The sequence below is a fragment of the Rhinolophus sinicus genome, linkage group LG03 (assembly GCF_036562045.2).
Source record: "Rhinolophus sinicus isolate RSC01 linkage group LG03, ASM3656204v1, whole genome shotgun sequence".
Lineage (NCBI taxonomy): Eukaryota > Metazoa > Chordata > Mammalia > Chiroptera > Rhinolophidae > Rhinolophus > Rhinolophus sinicus.
In genome coordinates this window covers 41,958,358-41,976,383 of record NC_133753.1, presented here as the reverse complement: position 1 = coordinate 41,976,383, position 18,026 = coordinate 41,958,358, and the positions used below count along the sequence as shown (strand labels likewise).

Genomic DNA, 18,026 nt, shown 5'->3' with positions numbered 1-18,026 from the left:
CCTTCGTGTAAATCATCCCCTCTACAGAAAGCAAAGACAGTGGTTTCCACTGTGACCTCCAAACTTCAAATCACAGGACATTGAATTCTGCAGACTTGGATAAGAAACTGAGCTGCTTCTCACAGAGGTATCTCTATGCAGTGTCTGCCAGGAACTGACTTAAAACTGGTTTCAGATCTTCCAAGTAACACCAGCGAGGTCAGCTAATAAACAGCGTATTTAATTGCTTACAGTGTGTTAGGTCTTTCCATGCTCAAAATGACCACCTGCGGGAGAGACTAGGCTCCAATTCACAACTGAGCCTTTAAGGAGCTTACGTTAACCCGCCCAGAGTTACATAGGAAGCGGAGGGGTTGTATTCAGACAGACTGTTTTAGACCTCTACTCAACCTTCCTCTCTTATTCTTTTCCTCCCGCTCACAGACAACGAATAAATCCTGCAGGTAGCTCCTAGGATCCAAGGTAGGAGCCCGGACTCCACAAGATCCTGACCTTCACTCAAGCCTGGAACAGGGAAGTAGGGCAGGGGCATAGGTCCAGCACAAGGCACCTCTGAGACACGATGCAACGCAGGCAGCGGGGACCACTGTGCTGTACTCACCTAGTGCTGGCTCTGCGGCCACCCTGGCACAGCGGCCTGTGCCTCCCCGGCGCGGGGCCCCACGCCGCGGAGAAGCCCCCGGGGAATCCCCCGCGGACCCATCCGCAAGCACTGCCCAGGTAACGCAGCGCGGGAACCATTGCCTGCGTCCCCTAACCTGCCTCAGCCAGAGGTGGCCACGAGCCCGACACTGAAGGGGCCTCAGGCAGCACTCTCTAGCCCCGCCTCCCGCGCAGCGACCAATGAGGCGTGCGCCTTCGCCCAACGCAAGTGACCAATGGACGCGCGCGGCGGAGGGCGAAGGGCAGGCCTGGCGCTGCCGCAGACGTCGGGGGTGCTGACTTGCTCCCTCCGGTCCACGCTGTGAGTAGAGGAGCTAGGCCCCGAGTTGGGCGGGACTAGGGTGGTGGTTATGCTCTGCCCTTGCTCTCCGTTCTTCGCTGGGCTTGCGGAAAACTTGTCCCGCCGAGTCACGCGTTTTTCAGCTTCACTGCCGAGCGGTCTCCGGGCCGCGGGAGAAAGTCGGGGCGTGATTACGGCGAAAACTCGTTTGGGTGGGCCCAGCGGCCTGCCTGTCTCCCGCTCGGGCCGGTCCGGGCCTTGTCCCGGGTCGGCTCGAGGCGGATGGCTGGGCACCTGCTGTCTCCAACCCGGCCCCCACCTAGCGGAGTGCCCGCTGAAGGGGCGCTCTCCGTCCAGCCCTCGCTCGCGACCGAAACGCCCTGTCACGTCAACGCCTGATAGCCTGCAGTTTTCCCGACTTTTTGTGGGGCTCCTGGCAGTGTCATTCTTTCGGTCACTGGTGGTCCTGTAAATGTTGAGCGCCTAGATGAACCAGACGGCTCGGTCTCTGCCGTCACCTAGCCATCGTTCCTTAAATACTGGACCGAGATACAGTGTTTAAATATGCAGTGCGGGCCTGGGAACAGCGACTCACCTGTACAGGTCACATCTCACTTGTTCCCTTATCTGTAAAATGAGGGAAGTGGGCTGTGTAATCTCTAAAAGACCTTTTAACTGTAAAATTACGTGATTCTGTCACTGTGCCAGTATAACACCCGTTCTCTGAGCTTGATGGCAGTTTTTAATTTTTAAGGTCAGAACAGCTGACCAGAAAAATAGAATACAACTTGATTCCTGGAGGAACTTTGCTTGCCTGTTTGAATTTGGTTCCAGTCGTTAGTCAGGTGACTTGGGGAAGTCATTTCACCTCTATGCCTCAGACCCTCTTCTGTGAACTAGGCCTGACAGTCTCCTTCATAGGGCTGTTTGCATTACATGAGATAAGGCTAATCAGGTCTTTAGCACAATGAATTACTTGATAAATGGCTGCTTTTCTTATGCTCAAATGATTTTACCTCTTGGACAGTTGTACGCATTTTGCTTTATTTGTGAAAACAATGTAGAATGTTACCTACCGGTACTTGTTCCACAAATTAAAAAGAAAAAGAGATGGTTATTTTTTCAATTCAATTTTTAAATGTTGAGATAATGATAGATTCCCAAGCAGTTGTGAGAAACAGTAGAGATCCTGTGTTCCCTTCACTCAGTCTCCCCCAATGAGAACATCTTGCAAAACTATAGTACAACATCACAACCAGGAAACAGATCCATACAATCCATTGATCTTATTCAGATTTCCGCAGTTTTACATGTACGCATGTATATAGTTCTATATCATTTTTATCACGTGTGTAGGTTCTTGTGTCCACCATCACATTCAAGCTTACAAGTATAGCAGTTCCTTTACCACAAGAATCCCTCTGGTTGCCCTTCTATAACTACACTTCCCTCCTGCAGGGCACCCCTTCCTCAGTCTATTCTCCCTTTCTAAAATGTTGTCATTTCAAGAATTTATATAAACACAATTATACAGTATGTATCTTTTTGGAGTTGGCCTTTTTCACTCAGCATAATCCCTTGAGATCCATCCAAATTGGTGTGTATATCGATGATTCATTCCTTCTTATTGCCGAGTAGTATTTCATGGCTTCTCAGTATGTTTAACCATGCATTGAAGGACATCTGAGTTGTTTCCAGTTTTTAGCTATTTTGAATATAATTGTACAGCTTTTTTGTGTAAATTTGCTTTTGTTTCTCTGGGATAAATGCCCAAGAGTCCAATTTCTGGGTCATATGATTAGCATCCATTTAGTTTTGTAAGAAACTGCCAGACTTTTTCCGAAGTGGCTGTAAGTTTTTACATTCCCACCAGCAATATTCAAGTGATTCAGTTTCTCCCATTATTACCAGCGTTTGGTGGTGTCACTTTTTTAAAAAAATTGAACCATTCTGATAGCTATGTTGTGGAAATGGTTATTTTTCAGTTTGCACAGGATGTAGTTGATTTGTTACTAGGTTGAATACAGAATTATACACTTCTATAAGTGTATAATTGGTCTGTGGCCAGACTTTCATGGGCCTACTATGATTTTGAGCATGTGCTTCTTCGCAAGGTGAAAGAACTCACAATACATGTGCTCTTTCTATAATTTTTTTTCTTGCTTACCTTCTCAACCTTTTGACTGTACATTAGAATTTGTTTCAATTAGTAATTTCAAATCAAGAGCTCACCATACAGTTATACATCCTGTAATGTCTTTGGCTAGAGACATTTATACTGATGACACCACCCTCCTCAGCTGAGAATTCATGTTCGTCTTCATTTATGTCAGAAGCTGTAAGACGTTAGTTCAGTGCATGTCATGTGATGTTGTTGGCCTAGAAATGGCTTTTGGGAACTTTGCTTCCAATTCCTAATGAATTGCTGTTATATTTCACTAGACTCTTCATATCTTTGGAATAAGAATTGGCATCAATAATAGGTTATTTGCAAGAAGGTGGGGTTGTAATTCTCCAATTCTGATACCACCCCACCCTCTGTCCACATTTTTACCACCCTTAAGAACTAATTGGCTTGTTCAGTCTTTTTGACCGCTAAGTTAGCCATCACTTTAAATAGCCCACTGAAGTAATTGCATTTAATATGTAAAAACAGAACTTCCACTTAAAAAAAAATTTTATGCAAAGACTCTCAATCAAACTTTTTCAGAAAAACTTTATATATATCCTATTTTGAGTCACATTGGAAGTCTGGCTTTCTCTAAGTCACAAACAGTATCGCAACTTTTAGAAACATCTGCTAAAACTTAAGGCTCAAGCCATGTTATGATAGCAAGAACTTGTTTTGTTTGTTTTTTCATGATTTGGATTTCTGATTTATTGCAGCAGTAATTTAGTAATGGTTATTTTTTAACTTGCTTTTAACTGGTTTCTTTCATTAGAGTTAAATTAACCAACTCACCACTAGAGGTCTCCTCTTTCCCTATAGAAAGCATTCCCTGAGGTAGCGGCTTGAATTCATCCGAAATTCCTAAAATCAATTAGCAAAGTTGTAGTTGAGAATGTAAAAACCTACCAATTTATTTTTTACCTTTATTGCCAAATAAAAATTTGTTTGCATGTTTAAATTACTTTAATATGTCTAATATTTTTAGAGATCATAGCTGAAGTAAATTTGGCCTTTAAGCTGAATTATAAGGTAGGCCAAAATGAATCAAGTGAAAGTACTTAAATTTTCACAGACCACTCCACCTTATCTGCCTAATAACACTTTCTCTGGTTTTATCTTTATCCATGGAAATATATCAACCATTGAAGACTTAATTAGCAAATATTTATTGAACTTCCATTAGGGTTATAACACTGTACTGTGCTAGGTGCAAAGATTTAATTTGAATATAGGTTCAAAATTAAGAACAATGGAAATGAATAAGATGTGACCTTGCTTTTCCTTTTTCTCTGCATACTTTTTTTTTCTGCCTAACTAGAAACTCTTCATCATCCTTTAAGACCCATCTCAAAAGAAAACTCTAGTGTGAAGCCTTCCCCTTATTCCTCCAGGCTCTGACAGAACGTGTTTATACCTCTACTAAGACACCATGTTGCATGTTATTTGTTTATGTTTATGTCCTCTGCCTTCATTAGACTATACATTCTATGAGGATAGGAACCGGTCTTTCTGTCTCGCCTTTGTTTTGTTTGATTTTTCGATCTTCCTGTTGTATCTCTTGCACTAGGTAGAGCAGGCATGCAAGAAATATTTATTGAGTGAACGAATAGATGGATGGATGAAGATGGCCTTTGAGTAAGGTCTTGAGGTTGGGTACGATTTCCACAGACAAGATTGGGTGGGTGGGGAGGGACGGTACATAGAGGGAACAGTCTGAGTAGAAGAATCTGGAAAGCCCAGATGCAGCTGGCAGTCAATGGAGTAATCAGAAGGGGGCACAGGTGGGGAGAGCTTTAACCAAAAGCTGAAGAGGGCTGAGGATGTGATGATGGCAGGGAGTAAGGTTCGCAGTAATGAAGGCAGAGTGATGGTGGAAAAGGGAGGAAGTGGTGATTCCAGGTTCTGTCCTCAGACCTCTCACTGTTCCACAAACTCAGTATCCTTAGTCACTTCCTCAGTTCTAAGGTGGCTGCCACTCAGGCCTCCTTCTAGTCCTCTGTTGTTTTGTTTTTAAATTTTATTGGGGAATATTGGGGAGCAGTGTGTTTCTCCAGGGCCCATCAGCTCCAAGTCATTGTCCTTCAATCTAGTTGTGGAGGGCGCAGCTCAGCTCTAAGTCCAGTCGCCGTTTTCAATCTTAGTTGCAGGGGGCACATCCCACATCCCACTATGCCATGCGGGAATTGAACCGGCAACCTTGTTGAGAGCTCACGCTCTAACCAACTGAGCCATCTGGCCGCCCCTCTTTCCCCTCTTCCCCTTCCTCCCCCCAGTTGTAGAACCATCCAATAGCTAAGGAAAGAGCCTTGGACTGGTGGTAGCACTAGGTTCAAGTTTAAGCACTGCCACCAATTAGCCATGAAACATTGGGCAAGTTCTTTTAAACACATGCATTAAAACCCCGCCTTGTTCCAGAAGGGATTTAGGGTGTCGACAAGTTACTTAATATGAGGGCTTTGGTTTCCTCATTTCTGAATTAGAGGTTTAGTCTAGATGATCTGAGTTCCTTCCAGCTCTACCATTTTGTGACTCCGATTCTAATGATTTGTTGGTCTTCTCCACTTAGAAGTTCTGCCAACGCTTTATATTTAGAATATGAAAAATCGAGAGGAAAAACCTGAACCCACAACCCTGTCCTCCTGACACTGATTTCTGATAATGGCATCATCATCTTACCGGTGACTCAGGACCAAAACTTAGTGTCCTCTTCAACTTCTCTAGCCCTGCCTCTACATCTCACTTACTCAATCAGGTGGAATCCACTCTGCAACGTCATTCCCCTTCTTCCCCCACTTGGTCCTTTCCCATGGCCACATGTGGGTGAAGCCCTTGTTAGCTGTCTCTCTGACCTGTTCTGTTGTACTCAATCTTGATGCTGCTGTCTGAAGCACACCTCTAACAATGCCAGTGTTCTGTGCATTCAGTCTCCCCCAATGAGAACATCTTGCAAAACTATAGTACAACCTCACAACCAGGAAACTAAGATCGACACAATCCATCTGTGCACAAACCTCAGTGACTCCCAACTACCTGCGTAAGACAGTCCATTCCCTGGCTGAGCATGCCACACCCTTCCTGCTGTGACTGTACATTGTCTCCTCTTCTTATTACCCCAGTGTGCTAACCAAACTGAACTACGACATGCCTTAAGTGTTCCTGCCTCAGCTAATCAACTCACAGGCCTTTCCCTGGTATCTTTATTGAAATCCTGGTCTGTTCTTATTTTAACTCTTGAGGTATTTATCAGGTTCTGTGCTTTAACTGCTTGGTAGCTTGTTTTAACTCACTCCACCCTGCCTGAAGTTGTCAGCTCCCCAAAGGCAGAGACTGAGTTTCATGTATCGTTGTCCCCCAGACCTCCTCCCCCCTAAACTGGCACACTACTAGAGAAACTTGAATTGAGATAAATTGGATTGAGAACCAATTCAGAAATCACTTTCTCAACTCATGGTGATAGATTTTTACAGCTGGAAATCATCTGAGCACATCATCTCATTTTATAAATGAGAAAACCAAGGGTCAGAGCAGTGAAGTTACGTACTTGCCCAGTCTTTTCCAGCTGCCCTTCTACCACCGTTCTTGCACTGTCATGGTGACACTACTTGCAGCCTTAACATAGCGAGATGTTTCCAAGTCTTCTCTTTCCTCCTGGATGTAAGTGTCTTGACTTCGACACATTGCTCCCTGGGTGATTTTAGCTTGCCATTTTGATACTGGAAATGTACACTGGGAGTGGAGCTGGTGGCAATAAATTTGTAGGTGCACTGCCTAAATGAACACCAGGTGGCAACCTGCAGGCTAGAACGATGGGACTTAAGTCCAGGCTGGAAGAAACCAAAGAGCCTGTTTTTTTGCAGCAAAAGAAACCAGGAAACTGAGATTGGAGTGACTTGCCCAATAACTATTGAGAGACAAGTGAGTCATCAGCTTTATTGGCACAAGAGCACTGACTTTGAAGTTGTGAAGTAAGTGACTATATGTGTGTGACTGATTGCCGGCTGATGACCTAATATGAATACTGTTTTGTGTGTCTAGATCAAATCATGCTGTTTGGAAAAATTTCCCGGCAGTTGTGTGGCTTAAAGAAACTCCCATGGTCATATGACTCCAGATACTTCTGGGGCTGGTTGAATGCAGTATTTAATAAGTAAGTTACTCTAATTAAAGTGAAGAAACTTGGGGAATTGTTAAAGATAGATGAGTTTCCAGTAGCTATTTGACTATCTCTTGTATTTCAGATGTTGTTTTTTTTTGTACAGTGTGTGCAGTATGATCCTCATTTTGTTTCAAAACAAACATATACATAAGCATTGAATGAAGACTATAAAAATAGATTACAAAATATTAATGTGCCTGGGTTTCAGGATTTCAGTGATTTTTTTCTTATTTGGCCTTTCCATGCCTTTCAAGCTTTCTAAAATGAATATTTATTACTTTTATAATCAGAAAAGCTCAGTAAATGTAATTTTAGAATATTTTATTCTATGGCTTCTTAAGGGATGTAGTTATCCTTTTGAATACTATCAAGGGAACTCAAGTTTTTAAAAAGTGGGTGGCGTGCTTAGAAATACTTTGAAACTGATGAAACTAATCCCCTTGTTGCTTAACATAGCATTAACACCACTAACTAGAGAAAAAAGCATATGTAGACATTAATAAGTATCACTTAATGAGATTTAATTTGAACATAGGTTCAAAATTATTCCCTCATTTATCATTAATAAAACAATAAAAGCAATAACCAAGTGTGTCATTCATTCAATACATAATTATTGAGTACCTCCTGGTGTCAAGTACTGTGCTACAAACAAATCAATGAAGACTCATGTCTGCCTGATAAACTCATATAAAAATAATATGCCTTGACAGAGTTCCCTTGGAAAAAATAAAAGCAGGAAAGGTAACAGGGAGAGAGCCATTGTATGTGTTTTACATGGATCTCACTAATATACTTATCTCCCTCCTCAGTCATTTGAAATGAAAGTTGTTGCTATTCTGTATTTATGTTGGTGAATATAGTTAAGAATCTAGTGATTGTAGTAAAAGCTAACCGCTTTTGTTCTCTTTCCAACAGAGTAGATTATGACCGCATCAGGGATGTCGGCCCCGACAGGGCAGCCTCTGAGTGGCTGCTGCGCTGTGGGGCTATGGTGCGCTACCATGGCCAGGAGAGGTGGCAGAACGACTACAACAACCTCCCAACAGGCCCTCTGAATAAATACAAGATCCAGGCGATCGATGCCACAGACTCTTGTATCATGAGCATTGGATTTGATCACATGGGTAACTACCCTATGATTTGCTTATGATTTACAGTGACATTTTGTTGCTATTGAATATTATAGTCATAGGCGTGTCCTTTTTGCTTTTTCAGTATAATCCCATTTGTTTTTTCAGTATAATCCAGTTTGTTTTTTCCTATGTGGGATATTTATCTTTAAATTGGAGATTACAACACCTTCCTGTCCTTTCTCCCCTTACTAAGCTTGTCTCTACATGACTTTTCTGTGGTTTATTGATTTAAAATGCAAGGCCTTGTTTGTCAGATAGTCTTTGTCAAAGTTGTGTCATTGAGAAATCCTCAGTAATGTAGGAATAATTGTATCCACACAGCTTCTACCTGTGTGGGCATTTCTTTCCTCCAATGCATGGTGTCTGACTGCAAAATGGTTCTGTCCATCAGTACAACCTGTCTAATGAATACCTTGTAGAGTCAGTAAGGTGACTAACCATTAAAGTTTTCCTTCCTGGGCCTGAGAGCTTTCCCAGGACATAGGACTTTCAATCCTAAAACCAGAACAGTCCCGGGCAAAATAGGACAATTGGTCATCTTAATGGTAAAGCAGATTCTTAAACTGTACATTTTTACCCCCAGAGGGCCTACAGCATGTTGAAAAAATAAGGCTATGCAAGTGTCATTATATCGAGGATGACTGTTTGGAGAGACTTGGTCAACTTGAAAATTTACAAAAAAGCATGTTGGAAATGGAAATAATTTCATGTGGGAACGTCACAGACAGAGGCATCATTGCTTTACATCATTTAAGGTAGGTAGTCATTGCCAAAATGGAAACTTAGTAATGATGTTAAGATGAATAATCAGAATTTTTTTTCAATTACAGTTGACATTCAGTACTTTTATATTAATTTCAGGTATACAGCATAGTGATTAGACATTTATGTAATTCACCAAGTGATCCCCCAATTAGTCTAGTACCCACGGGGCTCTATGCATAGTTACTACAATATTTGACTATGTTCCCTATGCTGCACTTTACATCCCTGTGACTATGTTGTAACTGCCAATTTGTACTTAATCCCTTAACCCTTTCTTTCACCCAGTCCCCCTACCCTCCACCTTCCTGCCCTCATCTGGCAACCATCAGTTTGTTCTCTGTATCTATGAGTCTGTTTCTGTTTTGTTTGTTCACTTATTTTGTTCTTTAGATTCTACATATAAGTGAGATCACACAGTATTGTGAATAATCACAATTTAAAACAGTCGAGGGGTGGTATTTTATTTTAGTTCTGAAAAATATAATTGAAGAAAATGTCTTAACTTTCATCTATAATACTTTAGAACAGTTATAATTATCAACTGTAATATGTCAAGATTCTATTGCGTGTTTTAGGGGACATCTTTTTAAAAAATTTAATCTACATAAAGCAGCTAGCGTGGTGCCTGCTATCGTAAGCTCTCAATAAGCATTCGCTAGTCTGCTTCCTCTCCATCTTTTAAAGCAATTTCCCCCACATTCTGCCAATAACCTATCACAGGAAGTTTGAGGAATTTTAAACATTATAACCAAAAGTACTAGACTGTTTGTCTCTTAGATTAGTTGAGGCTTTGAGGCTTCATCTTTTAATAGCCACTTGAGTTCCTTTAAAACTTCCCTATCTGTTTTCCCTTTCTAGGTTAAGATTCATATTTTATATCTCACATGCAAAGTAGTTCTGTGCCATAATATACATATAGTAGTTGGAAAGATTCAGCTAGAATTATTGATGTAATTCAGAATAACTAAACTTTCCCAAGTCTGGCCCAGTTCCTAGCATGAATTTCATTTGAAGTCGTATTCCAAGACTACTGTTCTAAAAGTCATTTTGAAAGTATAGGGTGACATATACACATTCTGTGTAATTTTTTTCTAAAAGTCAATATATTGAGTTTATTTTTAGTGTTCTAAGGGTAAAGGCCAAATTGAAGTAATTTTTTTTTTCTCTTTTTACAGAAAACTCAAGTATCTGTTGTTAAGTGATCTTCCTGGAATAAGAGATAAAGAGAACCTTGTCCAAGCCTTTAAGACAGCACTACCTTCTCTGGAACTAAAATTAGACTTGAAGTAAAATAATAATCAATAAGTGCCTTATTCAATATAAAATATCATTTAAAATTGTTGATCCTAAATAGCAACAAATATAATCAACAATAGAACTATAGGGATATCATGACATTTTAGAAGCAGAGTCCATCATGTAGAAAATAAATATTCAGATATGACTCACTAAAGTTACTAAACTGGAAGTGAGGGTTTTATGTACATTAAATCATTTTAAGAAAAATGCAAACCAGGTAGCATTTTAATTCTAATATATTCCTCATTTTATCTAGCTATGTATATAGATACCTCGATGTAGATACTGAGAGGTCTTTAAAGTGATTTAAATGTACAACAGATATTCTTTGCTGTATTTTAACAGTAATTTATGTTACATTTTACTTTAAAGTTATTGAAGCATATTACTATAAATGTACAATGATGAAAAATTGGAAGCCAAATTTCAGATTCATTGATGGAGTCAATTATAGAAAGTAGTTAGTAGTTGTTGAGGCATTCATACTGCTTCCCAGGATTTGCATGCCTTTCTCATGATCCTGCATTCCTGTGTTTTTAATAACATACACTCTTTCTCTAAATGAATAGTTTCTGGCTAATGTGTCTTTTTAGTAAGCTTAGTCTGGTATTTTATTAAAAGTAGACATAAATACTTGGCTGACTTCAAATAGTTCTGCTGATTGCAATAGAACAGAGGAAACAGGCACGTAGACCAGTAGAGTTGTACTTACTTTTTGCTTAAATTGAAAAATTGCATTAGGGGCGGCCTATTGGCTTAGTTGGTTAGAGCGCAGTGCTCAGAACACCAAGGTTGCTGGTTCGATTCCCACATGGGCCAGTGAGCTGCGCCTTCCGCTAGATTGAAAACAACGACTCGACTTGGAGCTGATGGGTCCTGGAAAAACACACTTTTCCCCAATATTCCCAATAAAAAAGTTTTAACAAAAATTGCTTTAAACAGAAAATTTTAACATGTCAATTAGAAACAAAGTTTTATTCCCTTATATATGTTGGCTGCTACTTCCTGTGAGCTCAAAGGACATAAAAAAGAAGTATAAGCATAAAATTCAATTTATATCTAGAAAGCAGTGATAAAGAATATCGTTAACAGATAAAAACATCTTTATTTTCATCTGCTTGAAATGGCCCTGATTCTATTATTATTAGTTACATGCCAACTTGTTTGTGGATTTCTGTATATTTAGTTTGAACATTAAGCTGTTGAATATAACCTTGAGTAGAAATAATTTTAAAATAAATACATTCTGTGATGCAACATTAGGTAGAAAAATGAATTTTAATCATGTTTAGAACCCAGCTTATGTAACTAGCACAGACCATAAATGATACAGTATTTACTAATATAATTGACACTGTCATTCTTAAAAAATCAGAAAATACTGAATTTAAAACAAAGAATATAGAAACAGTGATGATTCCATGCTGAAGAAAGAATTGCAGATATGGGTAAGTTAAACATAAGCATACATATAATAGAACTCCTTAGGAAAAAATAAGCACTTCTGTCTCGAGTTTGTCTGATTACTATGTGGTGAGGCAAGTGGTTCACCACAAATTAGTCTGGAGCTAATTTTCTATTCTGCATGGTTTTCTATAAAACTATTAGATGAATTAGTCAGTTATAGTTATCTGCATCATCAAGTATATATTGTTTTGGGTTATGAAAAAACACAAAATGTAAACTACTTACAGAAGTTAGTTGTCCTTCCTTGTCATTTGAATCAAGGCTGCATAACAAGAATTAGATAATACTGGGATTAGTATTTAGCCCACTATCTCCTGTATGCAAGAAGCTACATACATCAGGAAGCCTTAGGATATCATTAATCTGGCTGGCATAGCCAAAATTATTAAACAGTTACCAGAATTTGGTGGATTACTTAGCTGTAAGTGAATACGGGCAAATGTTCTCATGAAGAAAATTAACATAGCAGTAAACTGAGAGTGCAGAAGAAATGTTGTGAAGATACAGTAAAATATAACTTCAAAAACCGCAGCTGAGACCTGCTAGAAAACAACAGAAGCACATCAACCAAAAATGGCTTTGAGTTATAAGAAATTGATAGGAGTTTTATATTGCCTTTGGGTCCACATGACAAGGATGAAAAAGCTTTCTGAATAGGAGCAATAGGCCAAATCAAAGCTAATTTTATGTCATTTTAAGTATCACTGTGCAAAGCTAGGAATCCTCGATATCATTTTGGACTACGTTTTTATTATTAGTTGTTAGCATAGTTATATATATATATATATATATATATATATATATATATATATAGTATTATATGCATATATACATGTATATACATACTTGTATATATACATATAGTGTAAAAAGATATTTCAGGGAAATAATTTACAACATAGTGTGTTTCATGACTCAAGGAAAAGCTCACAAGCCGTTTCTTCCAAAACCCAGATTGCTCTAGTCCTGCTTGTAGATTGGTCTCCAAGTCTGAGGCAGAGCTGGAGAGACTGAAGGACTCATTATTTTCAGGATGGCAGGCTCAGTTCCTGCCAAGCCTCTAGGTCTTGTTCTACCCCTTGATCACTTTGGTCCGCTCCCAATCTTCATGTTTGCAATGGGAATTGAGTGTTTGCAATGGGAACTGGGTGAACAAATATAGATGGACTATAGTAAGTCCATCTTGCCTGCAAAAAAGGACTAAGATGCATCCTTTACTAAAGGTAAAGACAAAAGTTTATGTAAGAAGTATCTATAAACAAATATATAAGCATATAAGTTAGTCTTTTTGTGATAATCCATATGATATTAAATATTTTGAACTTAAATATTCCACAAAATGTTTTAAAATATAAAAATCAAGATAGAGCAAGCAAGAAATGGAATTTTAAATATTTTGATGTCAAGTACTAACACTCTCTTTATGATGTTGAGACACTGAAAAGGCAGGACACAGCGCTGAAAGCAACAGAAGTCCAAGGAAACATATGGGCACTGTGTAATCTATTTTTCATTTGTTGCGTATGATACAATTAAAGCATAAATCTTTTTTATATCTCTAATTTTGCCCAAAGTCTGGGCAGTCGATACCGGTTATACATCTGTCCATAAACTCAGCCACTTAGATACAACAAAAGCAAAAGTGAAAATCCAAATGAGTTTCCTTTCTGTTCTGGACACCATCGTCAAGCATGAAGACAGCCTCTGGAATTTCCTTTCAGATCTTGCCAAGTGGCCTCCTCCAGTTAGTTATGTTCTCTCAACAACTGTGATTGTTTTCAATCAAATGTATTATTTTATTTTCTTTGAATTATTGATCAAGTCTTTTTATCATCAATCTCAAGCTCCTCAAATGTTTGGAAAACGGTAGTTAAGTTTCTTGGTATTATAGCAGTACTTATTATCCAAAGCTGGAAGGATACTGCAGCTAGTCAGCTGAGGTAGGTACTGCAACTGAAAATACAAAACACAGAATGAGGTTCAATGCCATGCACTTTTTTCATTATTGATAACACCAAAAAAGAGATAAATAAGTAAATTTTTCAGCACAGAAATACTTTTTCTGCACAGAATCCAGAACCTGAGAGAAGAAAAACGTTTAAATTTGGTCTCTGCTTTTCCTTTTAAAGGTTTAAATTAAAAAGCAATGCAAAATATGCACATTAAAGAACATTTAGAGAGTATGAAAAAGGAAAAATCTACATGTTAACATTATTGGAAAAAAGCATATATTCACAAGCATTAAGAGCTTCCTGGGACTGTAGGATCATTTAAGCCAATGCCTTGTTTTATAGCAAAAACAGCTGTTGTCTGCAGCACTTAGGCGGTTTGCCCACTTTACGCCTTAAACAGGCAAAACTGCTCCCTTCATGCTGCCTGAAAATGTTTAAATTTCTTGTCAATGTCAAATGAAAGTAAAGAGAACACGTATTTTTTGTATCGTACTATATGGCCTTAGGTATCCAAAAAGCGGGTACCTCTTAATACTTTCAAATCAAATACTTGAATCCTCCAGTACCTATTAGGTTGGTGCAAAAGTAATTGTGGTTTAACAGGTTAAAAATTGCAAAAACTGCAATTGCTTTTGCACCAACCTAATACAAGCAATACGCACATAAGTGAGGTCCCCCTATTCTTTCATTCAAGTAAAAAGATTTCCATCAAGATCTTTTACTCTTAAATACAAAGAAACAGCAAGATAAGGGGAACTGGGGGAAAGTCTATTTCTGGTCTGTTTTGTTACCTGAGTCTTACATGACAGATAATAAAATAAAAGCATTAATTTCTAAACTCTGGTCTATCTCAGGGCCCGGGGATTCATGCAGCACCTGTTCTAGTGGCTTGTCCACTGTCTTCCTCCAAACCTCACATACCACCAGAGACCATGTAGCATGCTGTGCAGAGGAGGCTGCAAAGGGAATGACTAAGGCAAGATCACTTAGGTCTAAGGGGTACCTAGGCAGATCCAGAAGTGAGCAGGGGCAGCCTGCTCATCTCATTTGTGGTTCTGTTCTAAATTATAACAGCTTTTGGCTTATGACAAGACACTAACTGTAAGGCTGTTTTGCCACTTTATACCAATCATGGGTCTTCCCAGGCTCCCAGTGTACAGTTGGGATGCTATTCTTTGGTTAAATGTACTGTTCCGCTGCTGTCACTGAAAGCACGCATCATTGCATTGACCCTAGCCAACTCTGATGATGGAAGGATCAGGGAGGAAAACAGTTCCTTTCTAGGATAAACCTGGAATGTCAATTAATACTGAAGGTAAACATGATGGCAGAGAGCTGCCTGGCATACATCTGATTTCGTTTTCCAAAGCAAAAGTAGCTTGCTCAGTTGGACTCCCCGTGTACCTGGCTGAGACCTGTGCTCATGCATAACGCCCAAAGCCCTGATCCCTATGGGGTAGCTGAGAACTGCAAGGCAAGGACACCTTTAGGATTCAGGGAGAAGGGGCCTTAGGAGGCAGTGGTCTCAGGGGCCCTGGTCAGTAGATCATGTGACTTGTCTTCTCGGGCTGGAATGAGGGTGGTCGAACTGCAAGCCACACCTGCCATCTCACTATAGCTTTAGACTCTACACCAGATGGCAAGTATGAAATCACTTGAAGCTGCAATCTTGGATGCCTCTGTAAAGCAGGGCCCCAGTTTTACCCCAGGCAGGTGCTTTCGGTTCTGTCTTTGGGTCTTCCTTGTTGGCTTGCCATGATCTTTTGCCAAATCCCCTATTTCTCTGATGCTGTCAAAATATGGGTGCTTCAACAGCTGTTCACATGTCAGTCTCTCAGCAGGATTCATGTGAAGACAGCCCTAAAAGAACAGGAAATTCCATCTTTAAAATAGTATTCACTTAGTAATGTCATTTTTTTCTTCTTTGTAAGAGTAAACTGTTCAGTTGGGAACAAGAGGAAGGAGAAAAGCAGAAAAAAAAAACCCCAATCATGATTTTATTTCCTTCTATTATCATTCCTAAATGGGTAGCCATAGCCACATAATAAATAGTTTCTAGAAATAGTAACAAAAAATCATTTGCCCCACCATATGCTGTTCTTGAAGCAGTTGGTGCTCTGCCTAGGGGAGCAGGATACAATTTTTGAGTTCACCTCTGTGTCCAACTAGAATAATCCACTTAGCCTGTTGGTCCCTTGCATATACTTTATAAAAATTAGTTTTTTTAATTTAAAAAATAATCCCTACATATGGTAAAAATAAACATACAAGATATAGCACAGTCTAGAATGGTTCTTCCATTCCCCCTTTCTAAAATCAGTGCTTTTTTGTATATTCTTTCAGAAATAGACTATGCATTAGAAGCATATATGTGTCTGAATGGGAGAAGAGATGTAATATACATCCCTTTATGTTACATCTATTTGCTTTTCCAGTAAGTGGGCCATAGGGCTCATACTTGGATAGATTAAATCTCATGACCATATACCCCAAGGAACTGTCTCATTCTTTTTATTATTAATATATTATAAATGCATGAGTAAACATATTAAATACTTTTTGAAATGTGTGGGACACTGACAGTAACTTGCAAATATTTTAATTGGTACCTCATTTATATAAGACCTATGTCTTTCTGAAAATGTATATATAAATCAAGTTTTAAAATCAAAACCTATTTCAAATATACTAGGGAGTTGGCTATTTAAAAGGATCCTATGGCTAAACATTTTTTTAAGAAAAGGATCCTTTTTTAAAACAAACACCACTCCTCTGAAATTTCTATTTGGTGTAAATTTAGATTTCAAATACAATGTTAGGTTTATTTAAAGTAAAAAACACTGATGTTTTCATTGTAATAGAATGTGACCCATTTTAAAAACTGAAAATATGTATACTTTTCAAAGGAGGAGAGGAATTCTGAAAGGAACCCTCTTTAATCCATGGATTCCCCAATGATAACAGCACCTGCGTACTTTCTGATTGGCTGGAAATCATGATTTTTACCTTTAAGAGTCCCAGGGCAGGATAAGAGATGTTTGGAAATTTTAATTCAAGTGGTTCCTGTTTAAAAAAAAAAAAAAAGAAAGAAAAGGAAAAAGAAAGAGGTTACAGACACCATGTATTCAAATAAAAGGTACCTCAGATTGCATTTCTTTTGAGTGAGAGTATCTTCATGGCACCTTCCATTCCTCCTCTACCCTCTGCCCACCATACCTCTCACCTAAAACAACCTCTCTACGCCTGTTTCACAAGCTTCTTCTCTCTCCACCTCCAAAACGCTTTTCCAAATTTTCTTCCTAACCCCTCCTTTCATGTCCTGAAGAAATGATATAGGTAGCAAATTATGAAAGAACACTAATGAAAGAAAAAAAAAACATATCAAGCAATTGTTATTTCCTCTTTTCTGCCTCAATTTATATAACTTGCCTGGCCTCAGAATAATTTTTGGCACTTACATTGGCATTTATATAAAGAGGCCCCAATTATTGCATTCATTGATATTAACATAAAGGGAGTTTCAAAATATATATATATTTTTTTTGCTACCCAGGTGAACAGATACTTCTTGGTTTTCTGGAATAAACACTGTTGTCTTCACCCACAAGAGCCTGCTGTTCCCCTGATAATCCTACTGTCACCCAAGCAGACATTCCTCAGTCTCCCTTTGGCCATATAAGACTATTTTGCCCCAGCCACATGCTGGAGACAGTGAGGAATAACAAACACGATAAAGTGGGGGGAATGCCCAATGTCAGACAGGCAAGCCAGTTAAAGAAATACACCACTGACAAAGAGGCTAATCAAAGAAGGGAGCTGAGAAAGTAAGAGCCAGCCAAGCTGAGGAAAAGAAATGACCAGAGTGCACTGAGTGTATAAAGATGGCAGTGTGTGAGCTAGAGGCTGAAGCAGCTGGCCAGGCTCACGGAATGCAACAATCCTGGTGCTGCGAGCACAATGTTATTTGGGACAGGGAACCAGCCAACAACAACCAGTTCCTGAGTGTGCACTTATTAATCACTGATAAGAGTAAGGATAAGAGCTTCACTTTTGGAGTTCCCTAACAGGAAAAAAAACAACCCTAAAGCAGACTTGTATTAGCCCTTGAAAGTAGCCCTTTCCCCCCTCATAGCTTAAA

The 18,026-nt window shown here is 39.2% G+C and overlaps 3 protein-coding genes across 14 annotated transcripts in view; 1 reads left to right on the top strand and 2 right to left on the bottom strand.

Moving 5' to 3' along the window:
- The window catches only part of L2HGDH (L-2-hydroxyglutarate dehydrogenase), a 38,453-nt gene extending 37,622 nt beyond the window's left edge, over positions 1–831 (bottom strand). For 4 of the 7 annotated variants that reach the window (XM_019725653.2, XM_074327490.1, XM_019725654.2 and 1 more), the window contains exon 1: positions 602–830. In XM_019725653.2, coding sequence (XP_019581212.1) covers positions 602–741 — 140 coding nt within the window. In that variant the 5' untranslated portion in view covers positions 742–830. Of the gene's footprint in view, positions 1–601 lie in introns of all 7 variants that reach the window. The other 3 variants (XM_074327491.1, XM_074327493.1, XM_074327494.1) reach the window with 3 other exon arrangements.
- A 32-nt stretch (positions 832–863) lies between these two features.
- DMAC2L (distal membrane arm assembly component 2 like) lies at positions 864–11,728 on the top strand. 3 transcript variants are annotated; one of them, XM_019725656.2, is made up of 6 exons: positions 893–964; positions 6,971–7,028; positions 7,149–7,260; positions 8,188–8,396; positions 8,989–9,160; positions 10,346–11,398. In XM_019725656.2, exons 3-6 carry the CDS (start codon positions 7,157–7,159, stop codon positions 10,458–10,460), a joined length of 600 nt encoding a protein of 199 aa, XP_019581215.1. In that variant the 5' UTR covers positions 893–964; positions 6,971–7,028; positions 7,149–7,156; the 3' UTR covers positions 10,461–11,398. The 3 variants fall into 3 exon arrangements, with proteins under 3 accessions (XP_074183598.1, XP_019581214.1, XP_019581215.1); XM_074327497.1 differs by lacking the exon at positions 7,149–7,260 and having other exon boundaries at positions 864–964; positions 6,971–7,078; XM_019725655.2 differs by lacking the exon at positions 6,971–7,028 and having other exon boundaries at positions 883–964; positions 10,346–11,728.
- CDKL1 (cyclin dependent kinase like 1) overlaps positions 11,729–18,026 on the bottom strand; it is a 49,909-nt gene continuing 43,611 nt past the window's right edge. For all 4 annotated transcript variants that reach the window (XM_074327496.1, XM_019725658.2, XM_074327495.1 and 1 more), the window contains 3 exons: positions 16,895–16,951; positions 15,593–15,748; positions 11,729–13,889 (listed from right to left, as the gene is read on the bottom strand). In XM_074327496.1, coding sequence (XP_074183597.1) covers positions 13,785–13,889; positions 15,593–15,748; positions 16,895–16,951 — 318 coding nt within the window. In that variant the 3' untranslated portion in view covers positions 11,729–13,784. The remainder of the gene's footprint in view (positions 13,890–15,592; positions 15,749–16,894; positions 16,952–18,026) is intronic.